The sequence below is a fragment of the Puma concolor genome, chromosome B4 (genome assembly GCF_028749965.1).
Source record: "Puma concolor isolate L17-30 chromosome B4, mPumCon1.1.hap2, whole genome shotgun sequence".
NCBI classification, from domain to species: Eukaryota; Metazoa; Chordata; class Mammalia; order Carnivora; family Felidae; genus Puma; species Puma concolor.
In genome coordinates, this window is record NC_141673.1 from 47,395,668 (window position 1) to 47,411,596 (window position 15,929).

The 15,929-nt window shown below is 43.8% G+C and overlaps 1 protein-coding gene across 4 annotated transcripts in view; it reads left to right on the plus strand.

Annotated features, from left to right (window-relative positions):
- PTPRB (protein tyrosine phosphatase receptor type B) overlaps positions 1 to 15,929 on the plus strand; it is a 115,782-nt gene that overhangs the window by 91,389 nt on the left and 8,464 nt on the right. For all 4 annotated transcript variants that reach the window (XM_025926649.2, XM_086712817.1, XM_086712819.1 and 1 more), the window contains 11 exons: positions 1,874 to 1,980; positions 5,911 to 6,010; positions 6,807 to 6,890; positions 6,993 to 7,010; positions 7,132 to 7,213; positions 7,829 to 7,919; positions 8,605 to 8,681; positions 10,364 to 10,498; positions 11,768 to 11,890; positions 12,116 to 12,279; positions 14,042 to 14,177. In XM_025926649.2, coding sequence (XP_025782434.2) covers positions 1,874 to 1,980; positions 5,911 to 6,010; positions 6,807 to 6,890; positions 6,993 to 7,010; positions 7,132 to 7,213; positions 7,829 to 7,919; positions 8,605 to 8,681; positions 10,364 to 10,498; positions 11,768 to 11,890; positions 12,116 to 12,279; positions 14,042 to 14,177 — 1,117 coding nt within the window. The remainder of the gene's footprint in view (positions 1 to 1,873; positions 1,981 to 5,910; positions 6,011 to 6,806; positions 6,891 to 6,992; positions 7,011 to 7,131; positions 7,214 to 7,828; positions 7,920 to 8,604; positions 8,682 to 10,363; positions 10,499 to 11,767; positions 11,891 to 12,115; positions 12,280 to 14,041; positions 14,178 to 15,929) is intronic.

The window sequence follows — 15,929 nt, forward strand, 5'->3', positions numbered from 1 at the left end:
CCTTGTTATATTGGAGAAGTTGGAAATGATCAGGTAGAACCATGTCTGTGAAAATTCTTCTTCACTTATAAATCACTATACAAATAGAAGAATCTCTTTTCACCGGAGAGACTCATTTCGTTTTCCAAAAGTACAATGCATTAGCAACACACACCAACTCCTCACCTTCCCACTTAACACAAGCTGACTGCTTGTTACCCGTGAGGGACATCTCACAATGCTTCCATCAACAGTCTGTTATTCCTGGAAGTACAACTTTCGGCTGGAAAGCAGCTTTTAGAGGTGGAAATTATAATATGTGGTTGATCAATATCATCTTGTTCGTTTTATAAGATTGCATTTGGACTTGGGCATGAGTTAGAAGGAAGGGCAGAGGGCAGAACAATTTGCCCAGAACATTTGGGTGAAACAAATCTAGATTTATTTTAAAGGAAAAAAGATACTTCCATTCACTTTCGTAGGATTTAAATCAACACTAGGAAAGTTTTCCCATATAATCAAGCCTCATAGTCTCAGCCAATCTACAGTTTGAAAGAGAAAGACCTCAATAGCCGGCCTGAGGCAGTCTTTTTAATTTAGTGCAGGGATGCTCTCCTATTGCTTCTCTGAGAGCGGGTTCTCCTCCAGCCTCTGCTTAAATGCCCTCAATGACTGAGAGCTCACTACCTGTGCAGCAGCTCATACTGTAGGTGTTACAAAGTGACTTTATATTCCCAAACTACACCTCCCTGTGACTTCAGCCTATTGGGCTTCATTCTGCCTTCCTAGAGGAAAAATAACGATGGTCTGTTTCCTCTTCTAGGTAAGATTCCCTTAAATCTGAAATCAAACAACATGTCCCACAAAGTCTTTTTGCTCATTGTCCTGTTTAATCACTTCAAATGATCTCAAACCCTTTCTAAGTAAGGTACGTCCCCAGAAACTGAGTGTGGCCATCCAGACTGGCCTGGCTTACCCAGAGAATATGAGACCAAGGTTTTTTGGTGGGGACAAGAGACTTCATCCAGGCTGAGGTTACAACTTCATCTTTTAGTAGCTGCTTATTGAATTCAGGGCCAGCTAATCTCAGGGACTGTCCCACATGGACATGTGGACAGCCACCTCGGCAGCTCTCCTGTCCAGGCGGCTGGAATAACTCCAAATGTCAGCTGGAGACTTCGAGATCAACCTCACTGTCACTGTAAATCCAACACAGCCCGAGCAAAGCTCTTCTTCTTTCCCCAGTTGAGATGCCCGTTCCCATCAGTGATGCCATTATTCTCTCAAATGACTGAGCTCCAATCGTAGGCCCATCCTGAATTCCTCCCTTCTCCTCTTTAGGCTGGGTCCCATCTGGTCTTTCTTCTCAGTGCCTTCCCCACTGTGGCTCCCTCTGCCGCAACACAGGCATGGCTGCCTCCCTGACTCTCCTCTGATTTCTGTGCACATGTCCTCTTATCCAAGAGCCCTTCACTGACGTGCTGAATAGAGCAGGTCCATATACCCATCCCCATAGCTGTCTTTCTCCCTTACTCTCCTCTTTTCTTTTTCATGGTACATATCACCATCCAGCATATTGAATTTGTATATATGTTATCTGACTTCTAACACTAGAGTGTGTAGCCTCTGGATGGTACGGTCTTTGTTGTGTCCCTGGCAGTATCCCCAGATCCTAGAACAGGAACTGGCACATAGTAGAGGCTCAGTAAACATTTGACGAATAAACGAATAAATGCATGAATGAACCCAGCTCTATCTGATTCCATATTTCATATCCTACCTTGGACACATATTGACCAGGGGCCCACCTTGTTTCTCCTTGAGCACATTTTCTAGTCAGCTTTACTGTGGACAGACACTAATTTGTACTCAAATAAATCGGTTTCCCTTTCAGAATCAGCATTCGGGCTTTTACACAGCTGTTTGATGAGGACCTGAAGGAGTTCACAAAGCCCCTCTACTCAGACACATTTTTCTCTTTGCCTATCACCACCGAGTCAGGTAAGGCTAACCTCTTCATCTACCCATATCGTCTACCAACTGTTGTGTCACTTATAAGAGCCCCTAAGTCTGGTGACTTGGCTAACAGGGGAACATGTGCTTTCACTTGGAATTTAATCTCTATGTGATCATGCATGATGTGGATTAGAGAAATTGCTCGTACTTCTAAAGGGGAATGGACTGAATGCGCATTAATCTTGAAAAGAAAGTAGAAGTATCAGATTTCTTTAATTAAAAATGAAGTTTTTAAAAATATGAGTGAAAAACATTCAAATTAAGAACTTGCACAGGCCAAAATATAAGTACAAAAGGCTTTTGCTCATAGGTGAGAATGTATGTATGCAGAAACATAGAAATGCATAGAAAAAAAAAAAGACTAGAAGGAAAACCACCAAAGTATTAACAATGAGGGGTGCCTGGCTGGCTCAGTCAGTAGAACATGCGACTTAATCTTGGGGTCGTGAGTTCAAGCCCCACGTTGGGCATAGCGTTTACGTAAAAAAAAAAAAAAAAAAAGTATATTGAGGCTCCTGGGTGGTTCAGTTGGTTAAGCGTCCGACTTAGGCTCAGGTCATGATCTCGCAGTTTATGGGTTTGAGCCCCTTGTCGGGCTCTGTGCTGACAAGCTCAAAGCCTACAGTCTGCTTTGGATTCTGTGTCTCCTTCTCTCTCTGCCCCTCTCCCTCCCCTTCCCCCTTCCTCTCAAAAATAAACATTAAAAAAATTGTTCTTAAAGTATTAACAATGAATATCTCAAAGTAGTGGGATTATAAGATGATTTTTTTCCCTCTTTGCTTATGTTACTTTTACACCATAAAAAAATGTTAACTTAAAAAAGACTACATAAATTTATGAAAGAAACTTCCCTAGTGTTCTAGAGGGAAAGCCTGAATAATAATAGCAGCTAATATTTACTATCACCTTGGTACATGAAATAGTTTATCCAATCTTTACTCTAGCCTTTTGTGGTAGATACTGTTATCATCTCTATTTCAAAGGTGAAGACCTGTGACACCAAGAGGTTTAAGTAACTTGCCCAGGATAGTAGAAGTGGAATTCTGGCATTTTCTGCTGGAGTCCTTAACCTCTGCCCTGCATTGCCTCAGAATATTCCCATCATGCTGCAAACAGCCTCATTTTTCAGCACCTTGTTCCCTGATACGGTCTTCTGTCCCAGCGTTTCCCTGTAGCCAGTGTTCCACAATGCTTGGTCTCAGGAAGTTCTTCTTCATAGCTAAAACAGTCTCTCATGCTGCATGACAAAAGATGACTCAGCCTCACAAACACTCCCGTCTATTTATGCCAAATATAGGGATAATCTCCCACTTTTCAAACCAAAAAGGGATCAGAACACAGTTAAGAGGACTTAGATGTGTTTGCTTGTAATTGAAAGTTAAGTAGGGGCATCGTAAACACAATTCTTTCCTATTTGAAAACAGCAAAAATTGTATGTAGTCCAGCAAAGGAAGATAGTCAACATATATCCAAGAAAAGAATATTAACCACATTAAAAGATTGTGTTGATTTAATACATCTCGAATAGCAACATTGAACAAACAAAATCCAAGGGCTTCAAGTGCAAGTTCAAAAACAGGCTGCTCCATAGACCTAAATATAAGAGCTGAAACAATGCAACTTTTGAAAGAAAACACAGGAGTAAGAATCTGTGACCTAGGATTAAGAAATGATTTCCTAGGTCTGATAGTGATAGCACAAGCAACAGAAGGAAAAAAAAAAAAAGATAAATAGGACTTGGTCAAAATTGAAAACTTTTGTGCTTCAAACAGGACCATGAAGCAAGTGAAAAAACAGCCCACAGAATGGGAGAAATTATTTGCAAATTAATATCTGATAAGGGTCACATGTCCAACATATGTGAAGAACTGTTACCTTACAAGTCAAACAACAGGGGTGCTTGGTGGTTCAGTCGGTTAAGCATCCAACTCTTGATTTCATCTCAGGTCATGATCTCACAGTTCATGAGATCAAGCCCTGTGTCAGGCTCTGCACTGACAGTGTGAAGCCTGCTTGGGACTCTCTGTCTCTCTCTCTGTCTCTCTCTCTCACTCTCTCGCTCTCTCTCCCTCCCTCCCTCCCCCCCACTCGCTCCCCCCACCAAATAAATAAACATTTTTTTAAAAAGTCACATAGCAAAAGATATGAATAGATGTTTCTCCAGAGAAGATACACAAATGGCCAATAAGAACATGACCAGATGCTCAGCATCATTAGTCATTAGGGGAAATGCCAATCGAAACCACAGTAAGACATCACTTCACACCCCCTGCAATGGCTGTGATCAAAAGACACTGACAAGTGTTAGCGAGGATATGGAGAAATTGGAACCCTCCTACATTGCTCGTGAGAATATAAAATGGTTTGGCTGCTCTGGAAAACATTTCTGCAGTTCCTCAAAATGTTAAACCTAGAGTTACCATCTACCCAAACCAGCAACTCCACTCCTAATTATGTACCCAAGAGAAATGAAAGCATACGCACACACAAAAACTTGTACACGGATGTTTGTAGCAGCATTATTTATAATAACCCCCAAATAGTGGTAACCCAAGTGTCCATCAGTGGATGAATGGCTAAACAATATGTTATATATTCCATGCAATATTATCCACCTATGAAAAGGAACAAAATACTGACCCCATGCTACAACATGGATGAACTTTGAAAACATTATGCTGAGTAAAAGAAACCAATGACAAAAGACCACCTATTTATGTTTCAATTTATACGAAATGTCCAGAATAGGCAAATCCACGATGACAAGTAGAGTTTTGGTTGCCAGGAGCTGGGGAAGGATGGAGAGTGACTGCTAAGAGGTATGGGGTTTCTTTTGAGGGGTGACAAAAATGTTAGAAAATTGAATGTGGTGATGGATGTTTGTCAGACTCCATGACTGTACCAAAAAGCATTGAATTACACAATTTAAATTGGTGAATTGCGGGGCGCCTGGGTGGCTCAGTCGGTTGAGAGTCTGACTTTGGGTCAGGTCGTGATCTCGCGGTTGATGAGTTCGAGCCCCACGTCGGGCTCTGTGCTGACAGTTCAGAGCCTGGAGCCTGCTTCAGATTCTGTGTTTCCCTCTCTCTCTGCCCCTCCCCCAATCATGCTCTGTCTCTCTGTCTCAAAGATAAAATAAACATTGAAAAAATTTTTTTAAATAAATTGGTGAGTTGCATAGTATGTGAATTGTCTTTCAATAAAGCTGTTTTAAAAATAGTCTGCTCTTACCTATTCATAAACTCCCAGAGGTAGTATTATACCAGATAATAAAAATAAGATTTCATTAAAATAGCTCTCAGGAATTCACTGGATTTGCAAAAGTCCCCAGTGCTACTCATTACTTGTTTCATATGAATGAAATAGGATTTTTAAACTTTTATTTTTTAAATTTGTTTTATTTTAAAGTTTATTTTTGAGAGAGAAGAGTGCACAGGAAGGGCAGAGAGAGAGAGAGGGGGAGGGAGAGAATCCCAAGCAGGCTCCTCATGCCAGCGCAGAGCCTGACGCAGGACTCGAACCCATGCACTGTGAGATGGTGACCTGAGCTGAAGTCAAGAGTTGGACGCTTCACTGACCGAGCCACCCAGGTGCCCCTGAAATAACACTTTTATCTTGGTGGCAAACTGCTGGCCTTTCCATAACAAGCACAAATGAGTCCAAAATTCCTTTATAAGCTGAACACCGTGAACTTCAAACATGTAAGGACTGACCTGCCATTCCAGTGTAGGAGCCAGTGTTTCACCTTCCCGGCTGCACACTCCTCCGTGATCTAGTAAATACTCCAGTGTGGCCATCGTTTGAATTCTTCCGTAATAATGTCCCTAGGGAGACAGGATTTCAGTAGCTGGCTTCCTGGTTCTTTAGCACTAATTTTCCTACCTGGGTTTGTTATTTCCTTCTGGATTATTGTAGAGCCTTTATTTGGAGTTATTGAAGGTGTGAGTGCCGGTCTGTTCTTAATTGGCATGCTGGTGGCCATTGTTGCCTTATTCATCTGCAGACAGAAAGCTAGGTGAGTACAAAGATTCCTATGGTGATTGGGCTCCCAACTTTAAAGGTGCCTTTGAAAATGCCCGTTAGCCTGAGAAGTAAGAAGGGAAAAGAATTTCCTTTCTCCAGGCTAAATCATCTTTGTTTCTGGAGAAAAACAAGTCAAACCCTCCAACAATGACTCGTTTTATTCAGCCCCTCCAGGACCATTGATGAATTTTGCCCCAGCCAAATGACTGAGGGGCCATCTGTAGCTTCTTCATTTGAATGTGAAATAACTCCTTTTGCTCCTGAAGATAGAGATGTCTGTGAATTGCCCACCCAAGTGCTTTTCTGAAATATGCTGAAAAGTATGGTTGACATCACCACGTCGTGGTCATATTTGCCATGCTAATTTAAGAAGGGACCAAAAAGAACCAAATAGCAGGTGGCCCCAAAGCCACACCCCCTCCTCTTAGGGAATTTGTTTTATTTGGCACATTGTCTTCCCTCTTGCAGTCATGTCTTGCATCTAAGGTTTACTGGGGTTTTTTTTTTTTAAGGAAAGTTTTATTGAGAGTGTGGGAAGTGATTATGACCTGTAGCCAAAAACCAGAAGACAAATCTTCAGCTATTGCAGAGATCCGTTTCTGAGTGGGAAAAATCTATTTCTTCTTTATGTTCTTCCTCCCCTCAAAGAGACGTTGGCTGAGTGTAAATCTACATGAATACTGAAAAATCCATATTTGCACAGACATGCACAGCCTCACCATAAATGGAAAATTTTGTTTGAATCAAGTTTCATAATCAGAATATAAACCCTCTCCCTTATGTTTCAGCCTTGGTCGAGAAAGGCCCTCTGCCCGCCTGAGCATTCGCCGGGATCGACCATTATCTGTCCACTTGAACCTGGGCCAGAAAGGGTGAGCGCCACATTTTCCTTCACATAATGTATTGAAAGATGAGTTGATTGTTTTATGTGAGATTTGCTAACGAGGTCTTTCTTCTTTTGGCGTCCCTCACAGTAACCGGAAAACGTCTTGGTAAGAGAGAGAACTCATTAATTACTATATTATCTGCTTTTGAAATACAACCCAGATTGGGTATGGCAGTTTCCCTTTACGTCAGTAATTTTCTTTTTCTTTTTTCTATTTTTAACTATAGCCCAATAATAATAAATCAGTTCGAAGGGCACTTCATGAAGCTGCAAGCTGATTCCAACTACCTTCTATCCAAGGAATACGAGGTACAACTTGGGCTCCGTGATGCTTTAGCAATCCCAGTCCTTAGAATTTCCCTTCCAGCCTCCCTCCTTTCCTTTTCCCTTCCCTCCTCCCCTCCACGTGGAGTCTCCCGTGGAGTCACAGGCTGATAGGGCTCGGGAGCTGACCCGTAGGATCTCAGCTGACCGCTCTTTTATGCCCGAATCCATTCCCTGCTGATGCACCACTGGGTCCCAGAGGCCAGTCTCATCTCCAGAACAGCACAGCAAGCAAAGTGCTACTTGGACAAGACGTTAAGAAAGAATTAACAAATCTCAGATGTAAACCTAATTCTGTCTATTATTTAACCTGGCATTTTGCTGGACTGGGAGACGATGTGGTTTGGTGAAAAGTGCCCAGGCTGTGGATTCAGTTCCCAGCTTTGCCACGTGTGTGGCCTGGGGCAGGTTAGTTATCCAGTCTGAGCCTCATCTGTAGAGTGGAGGTGAGAACAGCTCCTCTGCTGTGGGGATCAGAGCCATTCCGTAAACAGCAACTACTGGGACATGTTGTTAGATCATTATGTATCTTGAGGACTGTATGATTTGCCTTCTCTTATTTCATATTCTCCACCTGCAAACTTCTTTTTGACCTAATAGGACTTGAAAGACGTGGGTCGAAACCAATCATGTGACATTGCACTCTTGCCGGAGAACAGAGGGAAAAATCGATACAACAATATATTGCCCTGTGAGTTTTGTGTTGAAATGTGTCAAGCTGTCTTCCTCTAGCCATTTCTTCTCTTTTCTAGGAATAAAATGGGGCTAAAGAAATATGGTATAGCTGAATATGGAAGATCTGAGGCTCTGAATGCCTTTAAAAAGGAATGACTTGTATGTTATTGCACTTCCCTTCAGTGGGTAACAACCAGCTTGCAACCCGCTATGACACCTCTCATGCTGTTGACATGTCACCACGTGGTCCTACTGCACCTCCTTGGAAGCCTGGGAGCAGTAATGGGGTTAACAGCAAAGGCCAGTGTGGGTTTCCTTCAAGTCCTAAGTTAGGAGTTATTATATATTTTTTATTATCCTGACCCTAGCAGGTGAGGCAGTAGAAAATAGTTGTTCTGGATTGTATTTATTCCGGCTGTGAAAGGGAGCCAGCCACTCCATCGGGGAAAGGTATAGTGTTATGAAGGAAAGAGCAGAGGGGGCCTCAAAGAGCATTTGGCTTCTTTGTGTGTTTATGGGCCGCCTGAGCAACTTGGCAAATCAGTCACCCTGTCTGACCCTCATCTGCAAATGGAGATGAGAATACCTCCCTCTGGGTGTTTTGGGGGTCAGAGCTAATGCATATCAAATACCAAGCCTTCCATCAAACAGTAGAAAAAATCATCCTAAGATCCAGTGACTCTCAATCAACTTCCTTCCAGATGATGCCTCTCGAGTGAAGCTGTCCAATGTAGATGATGACCCGTGCTCAGACTACATCAATGCCAGCTACATCCCTGTAAGTGAACCATTAAGCCATAGTGCCTGGGATGAAGCTTTGATGGGTGGCTACATTGCAGACACCTTTCCTCCCACATGCTCCCACACTGTTCCCAGGTCTGGAAGCACATAGGTCTGATTGCCATAAAACACAGGGGGTGCAATTCCATCACTGCTAGGGCCCATTTTTCACAATGGCTATAGTCACACAAGATGATAATGAGCTCAGGAGGCATTGTCAAGGCTAGTCTTCTCTCTGCAGCTCTCAGCAAAGATTAGAGCTCCCTAAGGAAGCTCCATGGCTCAGGCTGCCCAGCTAGGGGAGCTGACTCAATGTTATTTGGATTTTTGAAAACCAAAGACAGAACTCAAAAGTTGTGTCAAACTATTGGGCTCAAATTCTGACTAGCATCTTGCCAACTTCCCACAGCACACTACAGTGGAAAAGACTTTAAGGTTAGATAGTTTCACATTTGAATTTCATCTCTGCCCCTTGCTGACTCTGTGACCTCGGGCAAGTTATGTCACCTCTTGGGGCCTCATTTTCTTTCCCAAAAAATGAGGAAAATAATATTTACCTCAAATAATTATTCATTCACTCAATAAACACTATGCAGTTAAGTAGTAACTATAAGTCAGACGCTGAGCTATGTACAGGGATAAGGTCAGGTGGAATCCTGACCATCAGAGAAGAATCGGGACATCAGGAAATGACAAGGCGATGCCATGGGAAACAGGCTAGAGAAGTCTTCTCCACCATCAACATACATCCACAGCATGTAGGGTCTTGTTAAAATGCAGACTCTGATTTGGCAGGGCTGGGTAGGACCTGGGTTTCTGCATTTCTCACAAGCTCCCCAGGTCATCACCGGGCTGCTGGTCTCTGGGGAGCAAGAAGCTAGGGGTGGCCAGGGGAGCTTCTGGGAGGAGACCACCAGCCCGCAGAGCTGAAGATAAAGGAAGGCTCAGCAGAGCAGGCAACATGCTGAAACATGAAGGCTAAATAAGGACTAGCCAGCCGAGAGGCAGTGTTTGGGTGGGCGGGCGTGGGGGTGGCAGAGGTGACACAGTGCAGGGGCCCCGAGGAGAGGCAAGGAGAGAAGGAACTTCAGCTAGGAGCTGCAAGTAATTCTGTCTTCCTGGAGTGCAGAATAAGTGGACGAAAATATCCTAGCTTATAGAGTTGTGGTGAAGATTAAGTAAGATCTGTGGAAGTCCTGCCCCACAGTATATGGTAGATGCTCGATAAACAATGGTTTCCCTTCCCCTAACTTTCCCTTGTACGATGTCTCCAACCAGTGCTCGTATCAACTATCCAAAATGTCTAAAGCTCCCCTACATTGAATAGGGGAAGAGCCTGATCCAAGTCAGTCCCTCAGACAGTCCCTTCCTACACACACACACACACACACACACACACACACACACACACACACACTGTCTAGATTATTGCCCGAGTCCTCCATTGCCTCTTAGAATAGACCCAGCCTAATAAATGGGAAGCAGGCTCCTAACAATAGTTCAGTGTTCCGGCCTTTGTCCTTCCTGTTCCCAAGCCTTGACACTTGTGTTAGTATCTTTTTCTCAAGTCAGGGATCTGGCAAAGACCTATATATCATGTAGTCTGCAGAGATAACCCTCTGTTTACAGTCCTGAGGAGGCCCATTGTTCCTGACTCTCCATGTTGTAAATTCATCACAGGGCAACAACTTCAGAAGAGAATACATTGCTACTCAGGGACCTCTTCCTGGCACGAAGGATGACTTCTGGAAAATGGCGTGGGAACAGAATGTTCACAACATCGTCATGGTGACCCAGTGTGTGGAGAAGGGCAGGGTGAGTAAACAGTCTCCCTGACTTCCGAACTTCGCTTACCGCCCCCAGGATGGAATTCTACCCCACCTCCGAGAGTTAAACTCCATAAAAGCGAAGGAGGGATCATGTGAGAACATTGTTAGTGAATTCAGCCACTCAGTTACAAGAGGCTTACCTGGGTGATACTCACTTCTGATTCTGGGTCTGAAGTTTCAGGCAAAGGTGTTTCCATTTGAAGACTGGGATCATCAGAAGTGCCCATGACACAGAAATATTAGGTGGCTCCTTGTCTGTTCCACCCTTCAGTATATACCTTGCCAGAATCACTGGCTCTGCCCCTACTTTTAGGAAAGAGGAAGTAAACTTTAGGCTGCAGACACAAAGTAAAATAGTTATCTAGGGCACCTGGATGGATCAGTCCGTTAAGTGTCCAACTCTTGGTTTTGGCTCGGGTCATGATCTCAGTTTGTGGGTTGGAGCCGTGTATTAGGTTCTGAGCTGACAGTGTGGAGCCTGCTTGAAAATCTCTCTCTCTCTCTCTCTCTCTCTCTCTCTCTCTCTCTCTCCCTCCCTCTCCCTCTCCCTTTGCCCCTACCCCCCCCCATAAAAAATAAATAAGCTTTAAAAATAAAATAAAATAGTTACCTGGACAAATTAAGCAAATCTTGTAATGCATTTATAAGCCTCTATTTTATGTGGTTATTTTGAGGATGAAAAAAGAGATTGCATATAAAATACCCAGTATCTGTGATCAATAAATATGGGTTCATAATTCTCCCTCCTGTCTTCCTACATGTAAATTGAAGCTTAGCTAAATGTTCCAAATTTTCAAATATCACTTGGCACATGGCATTTGGTCTGGGTGAGGACAGTGATATCAAAATAGAAACAAAACAGGGCCAAGAAGACATTGGCTTCCTCTGCCCACCTAGAACTTTCTTGAGAAAGAACTATTGTAATATGTGGGTTATGGGCCAGTGGAATTGAAATGCAAAGGAAATCAACAGAAAGCTCAAGCCTTGGAACAGTGTGCCTGAAAGGTACGTGAACCCAAAGTCGGGGCTTCGCTCCTTGGATAGTCTCCAAGGAGAGCTCCCTCCAAGTCTCTCCTTCCTTCGCAACTGCAGCCTGGTTTGAGCACTGGCCCTGAGCACACTGATGTAGAGCAGATGGTCAGACGCTCTAGCAGCTGACCCTAGATTCCAGCTCAGGAAGATGTTTTGAGGAGGAAACATCCAGGTTCATAGAGGAGTCACGTTTCCAGACTCACATATCTCTGTCTTCCTCTAGGTAAAGTGTGACCATTACTGGCCAGCAGACCAGGATTCCCTCTACTATGGGGACCTCATCCTGCAGATGCTCTCAGAGTCTGTGCTGCCTGAGTGGACCATCCGGGAATTTAGGATATGCAGCGTATGTTTGTCGTTTGACTTAACCTAACAGCCCCTATTGGAAAGACACAGGACACCCATGAATCCCCTTTTTGCCGCTTCCTCCCCCATAGTTTCAGCTCATGGGAGTTGCTGAGTGGCATCAGATGTCAGACTTGCATGTTTGCCTTGGGTCCTTCCTCTTTTTTTTTTTTTTTTGGTGGTGGTGGGGGGTGTCCTTCCTCTTATCATCCTCTCTGCCTTCCAGGAGGAACAGCTCGATGCACACAGACTCATCCGCCACTTTCACTACACAGTGTGGCCAGACCACGGGGTCCCAGAAACCACCCAGTCCCTGATCCAGTTCGTGAGAACCGTCAGGGATTACATCAGCAGAAGCCCTGGTGCCGGGCCCACCGTGGTGCACTGCAGGTACCGACGGGGAGTGGAGCGTCCGTCTGGGCCAACCGGCCTGCGCAGGCTGAGAGCACATTATTGTGCTCTCTCCTGTCTTCTTTCTCCCTTTCTTCACCTTCCACCTGTCTCTCACCCTCACTCTCCATCCCTTTCTCTCTCCCTCTTGCTCTTTTTGCTGCTGTACAAAATGCAAAGTCCCTATGTGACTTCCAGGCCCGCCATAAGTGGGTCCGTCTCACTTCCCAACCCAAATTCCTGGAAACCTCCCTCCCACGCTCTCCACAAACCTGCCTATTCTCGCCTCTTGCCATCCTTACTCTTTGGAATGGCCAAATCTCTCTGCTCCCCTTGTATAAACCCTGAGCACCCTTCCAGATCCCTGCTCCAGACCTCCCTGCAGGTCAAGTAGCACTTGCCATCTGGAGCACCCAGTTTTGCTCTTAAATCTCTGTTCTGTCTTGACTTCTCTTTGCTTTGGACTGCATACCCATATAACCAGCCTAACAAGCAATGCCTCACTCTTCGTCTCTGGGGAGCCTGATGCTTAGCTAATTAATGTTTGCAGCAACACTTTGATAGCCCTGACCGAATGGCACTAAGAAATAAAGAGCAGGGAATTGCTACAGTAAGAGAAATGTCAGATGCCCTCGTTTCCTCGCAGTTAGCCCAGCACCCTAGGAGCCTGGCTTTTATATGTCATTGGAACCCTGATGCTTTTAATGGGAATGTGAAGCACTCAGGAGCTTCCTGCTTTCTGAAGAATGGCTGGCATTTCTGCCGGGACCACTTGAGAACTGTTTTTCTTTATCTTACAAATCTGTGCATCAGAAACCTCCAGTTACACAGTCACTTTGGGAAGCAATTCAGCAATCCCTACTGAAGCTAGGGATTCTAGCTTCCCAATGACCCATCAGTTCTGCTTCTAGATATCAACCCTAGAGAAGTCCCCATGCATGTGCACAAGGAGGCTCACTGCAACACAATGTTTAAAGGAGAATAACTAAAAATGATCTCATTGCCTGTCAGTAGGGAATAGATTAGCAGGGGTTAGACTGGCAGTGGTTTATGAACTCTGTGGAGTAGTTAAAAGAAAGTGGATCTTGGGGTGCCTAGGTGGCTCAGTCAGTCAAGAGTCTGACTCTTGATTTCAGCTCAGATCATGATCTCACAGTTTGTGAGTTAGAGCCCTGAGTCCGGTTCTCTGCTGTCAGTGCAGAGCCTGCTTCAGATCCTCTGTCTCCCTCTCGCTCTGCTCCTCCCCCGCTGGTTCTCTCTCTCTCTCTCTCTCTCTCTCTCTCTCTCTCTCTCTCTCAAAAATAATAAATAAGTAAAAACTTAAATAAATAAGAATCAAATTAAAAAAAAAAGAACGTGGATCTGCATGTAACAACATGGATAAATCTCAGAACACAATACGGAGTAAAAAGAAAGTTGGCAGAAGGATACATAAAACATGTTACCATTTTGGTCAATTTTTGGAACATAAAAAATGAGTATATGGTTCATGGTTTTACATGTATGCAGGAAGAGTATAAAACATCCATGGAAACGCACACTAAGTGTAGAGAAGCACTTATCCCTGGTGGGGCGGGGGAGGTAGAGGAAGGAAGGAAAAAGAGATGAAAAGCTGGAACTTTTCTCAGAGGGAAAGAAGGATTCCCACATTCTCTCATAACCTGGAAGGGAAAAGAAAGATGGGCCTAGAGTCTCTGGGGATGCAGTCCTGAAAGGCTAATTTAAGAAAAAAGGCTCAGTCTTCCTTCACTCTCTCTCCTAGTGCCGGTGTGGGTAGGACTGGAACCTTTATCGCATTGGACAGAATCCTCCAGCAATTAGACTCCAAAGACTCTGTGGACATTTATGGAGCGGTGCACGACCTAAGACTTCACAGGGTTCACATGGTCCAGACCGAGGTAAGAGTTACAGGCTGAAGGACACAGATCACCTTCCCTGCCTCTTTCCCCTAAAATGTCCAAGGCTTTAATCTGACAAGGGCAAATGACTGTGACTCATTGGGAAGAGAAAGAGAACTGAATATAGGTGTTCTGTCAGACTCGTCATTGTAAACATATTTCAGTGACCTTGAGGCTGATGTGTGTCCTTTTCTCTACTGCACCGGTTGCCCATCTTCTGTAGGTGGGTGGGAAGCACTGTTTTAAATCAATGCATTGTACGTGGGTGTACATGGGGGAAAGGCCAGGCCAGTCTTGAAGGTTATTTCCAGATAGGCTGGCTAGTGAGTACCAGAACTTCCATTAAGAAAAAAGAAACAGACTACAGTCTCTTCTCTCCTCCAGCCCACCCCAGCCCACCTCTAAAGACCCCAAAGGACTGCATGCACATTGATTACAAAGGATAAATGCTTCCATTTGTGCTGTCCTTTGACATTTGTAGGGCATTTTTGAACATGTTATCTCATTAAATTTTCACAAAAAAACAGACAAGAGAAGTATCATTTCCCATTTCCAGGCTAGAATGAGATTCAGAGGCTAAAGGGCTTTGCACAGCTTTGAAGTGGCCAAGCTGGGACTCAAACCCATTCAAGAGAGTCCCAGGCCCTTAGCCCCACAGCCTCAGGGTCAGATCTGTGCTCACACACAGACCAAGCTTGTTATCCCCCCTGCATCATTGCCTTATAAGACTCAAGTTCTCTTACCCTTGTGTTTCCCAAGCAACTCTGCAAAATCCTCTCTTTCTCTCTCTCCCTCTCTCCCTCTCTCTCTCTCCATATATATATATATATATATATATATATATATATATATATATATTCCCATTGTTGGAAAGATACAAAGCCCTACATGCCCCTCTTGCAGTTATAGTACACAGGAAAACTGTGGAGGCAGCCGTGCTCCACAAAACAGGAACATCCTGCAGCAAAGGCTCCCCTTGAGTTTTGTTGAACCCACTATTCCCAACCACCTTGATGGCTGGATTCTTTTCTTGTGCAGCACATATTAATATCCTGCAGATCTCTCATGCTGTAACACATTTGGAAAAATACTAGCATCCTTGCTTCCCATAGGCAGTGGCCACACCTGGGACCCTCTGTCACCACCACTGTCCTGGGCTGGGAGTACTTTCATTGTAACAATTATTACACTATATTTTTAATATTTTATTGTGGAATTTTTAAAATTCATATATCTAGGGAAAATAGCATAGTGAATTTCCATGCACGTGAACTCCAGCTTCTACAATTATCAGCATTCTATGCTCTTTTTTCATCTACATCCCGCATACACTATCCCCCACCCCATAACCTTATTTTTAAAGGAAATCCTACTTATCACACGATTTCATCCTTAAATAAAGTATATGCAGATACTTTACAGATAAGGACTCTTTTTAAAATTGTGACCAGAATACAATTATCACACCTAACAATTTTAACCATAATCCCTTAATATCATCTAACATCCAGTTAGTGTTCAAATATCCCTAATTATCTCAAAAATTACTTTCCACACTTAGTTTGCATAAGAATCCAAACAGAGTCCACATACTGCCTTTGGTCGAAGTCTCTTTTAAATTTCTTTTAAATCTATAATTACCCTCCCTTGTTTTCCAAGCCATTTATTTGTTAAAGACACCAGCTTAATTTGTTCACAGATTTTTCCCACATTCTGGATTTGACTGCTTTTTCATGCTGGTAATATATTCCT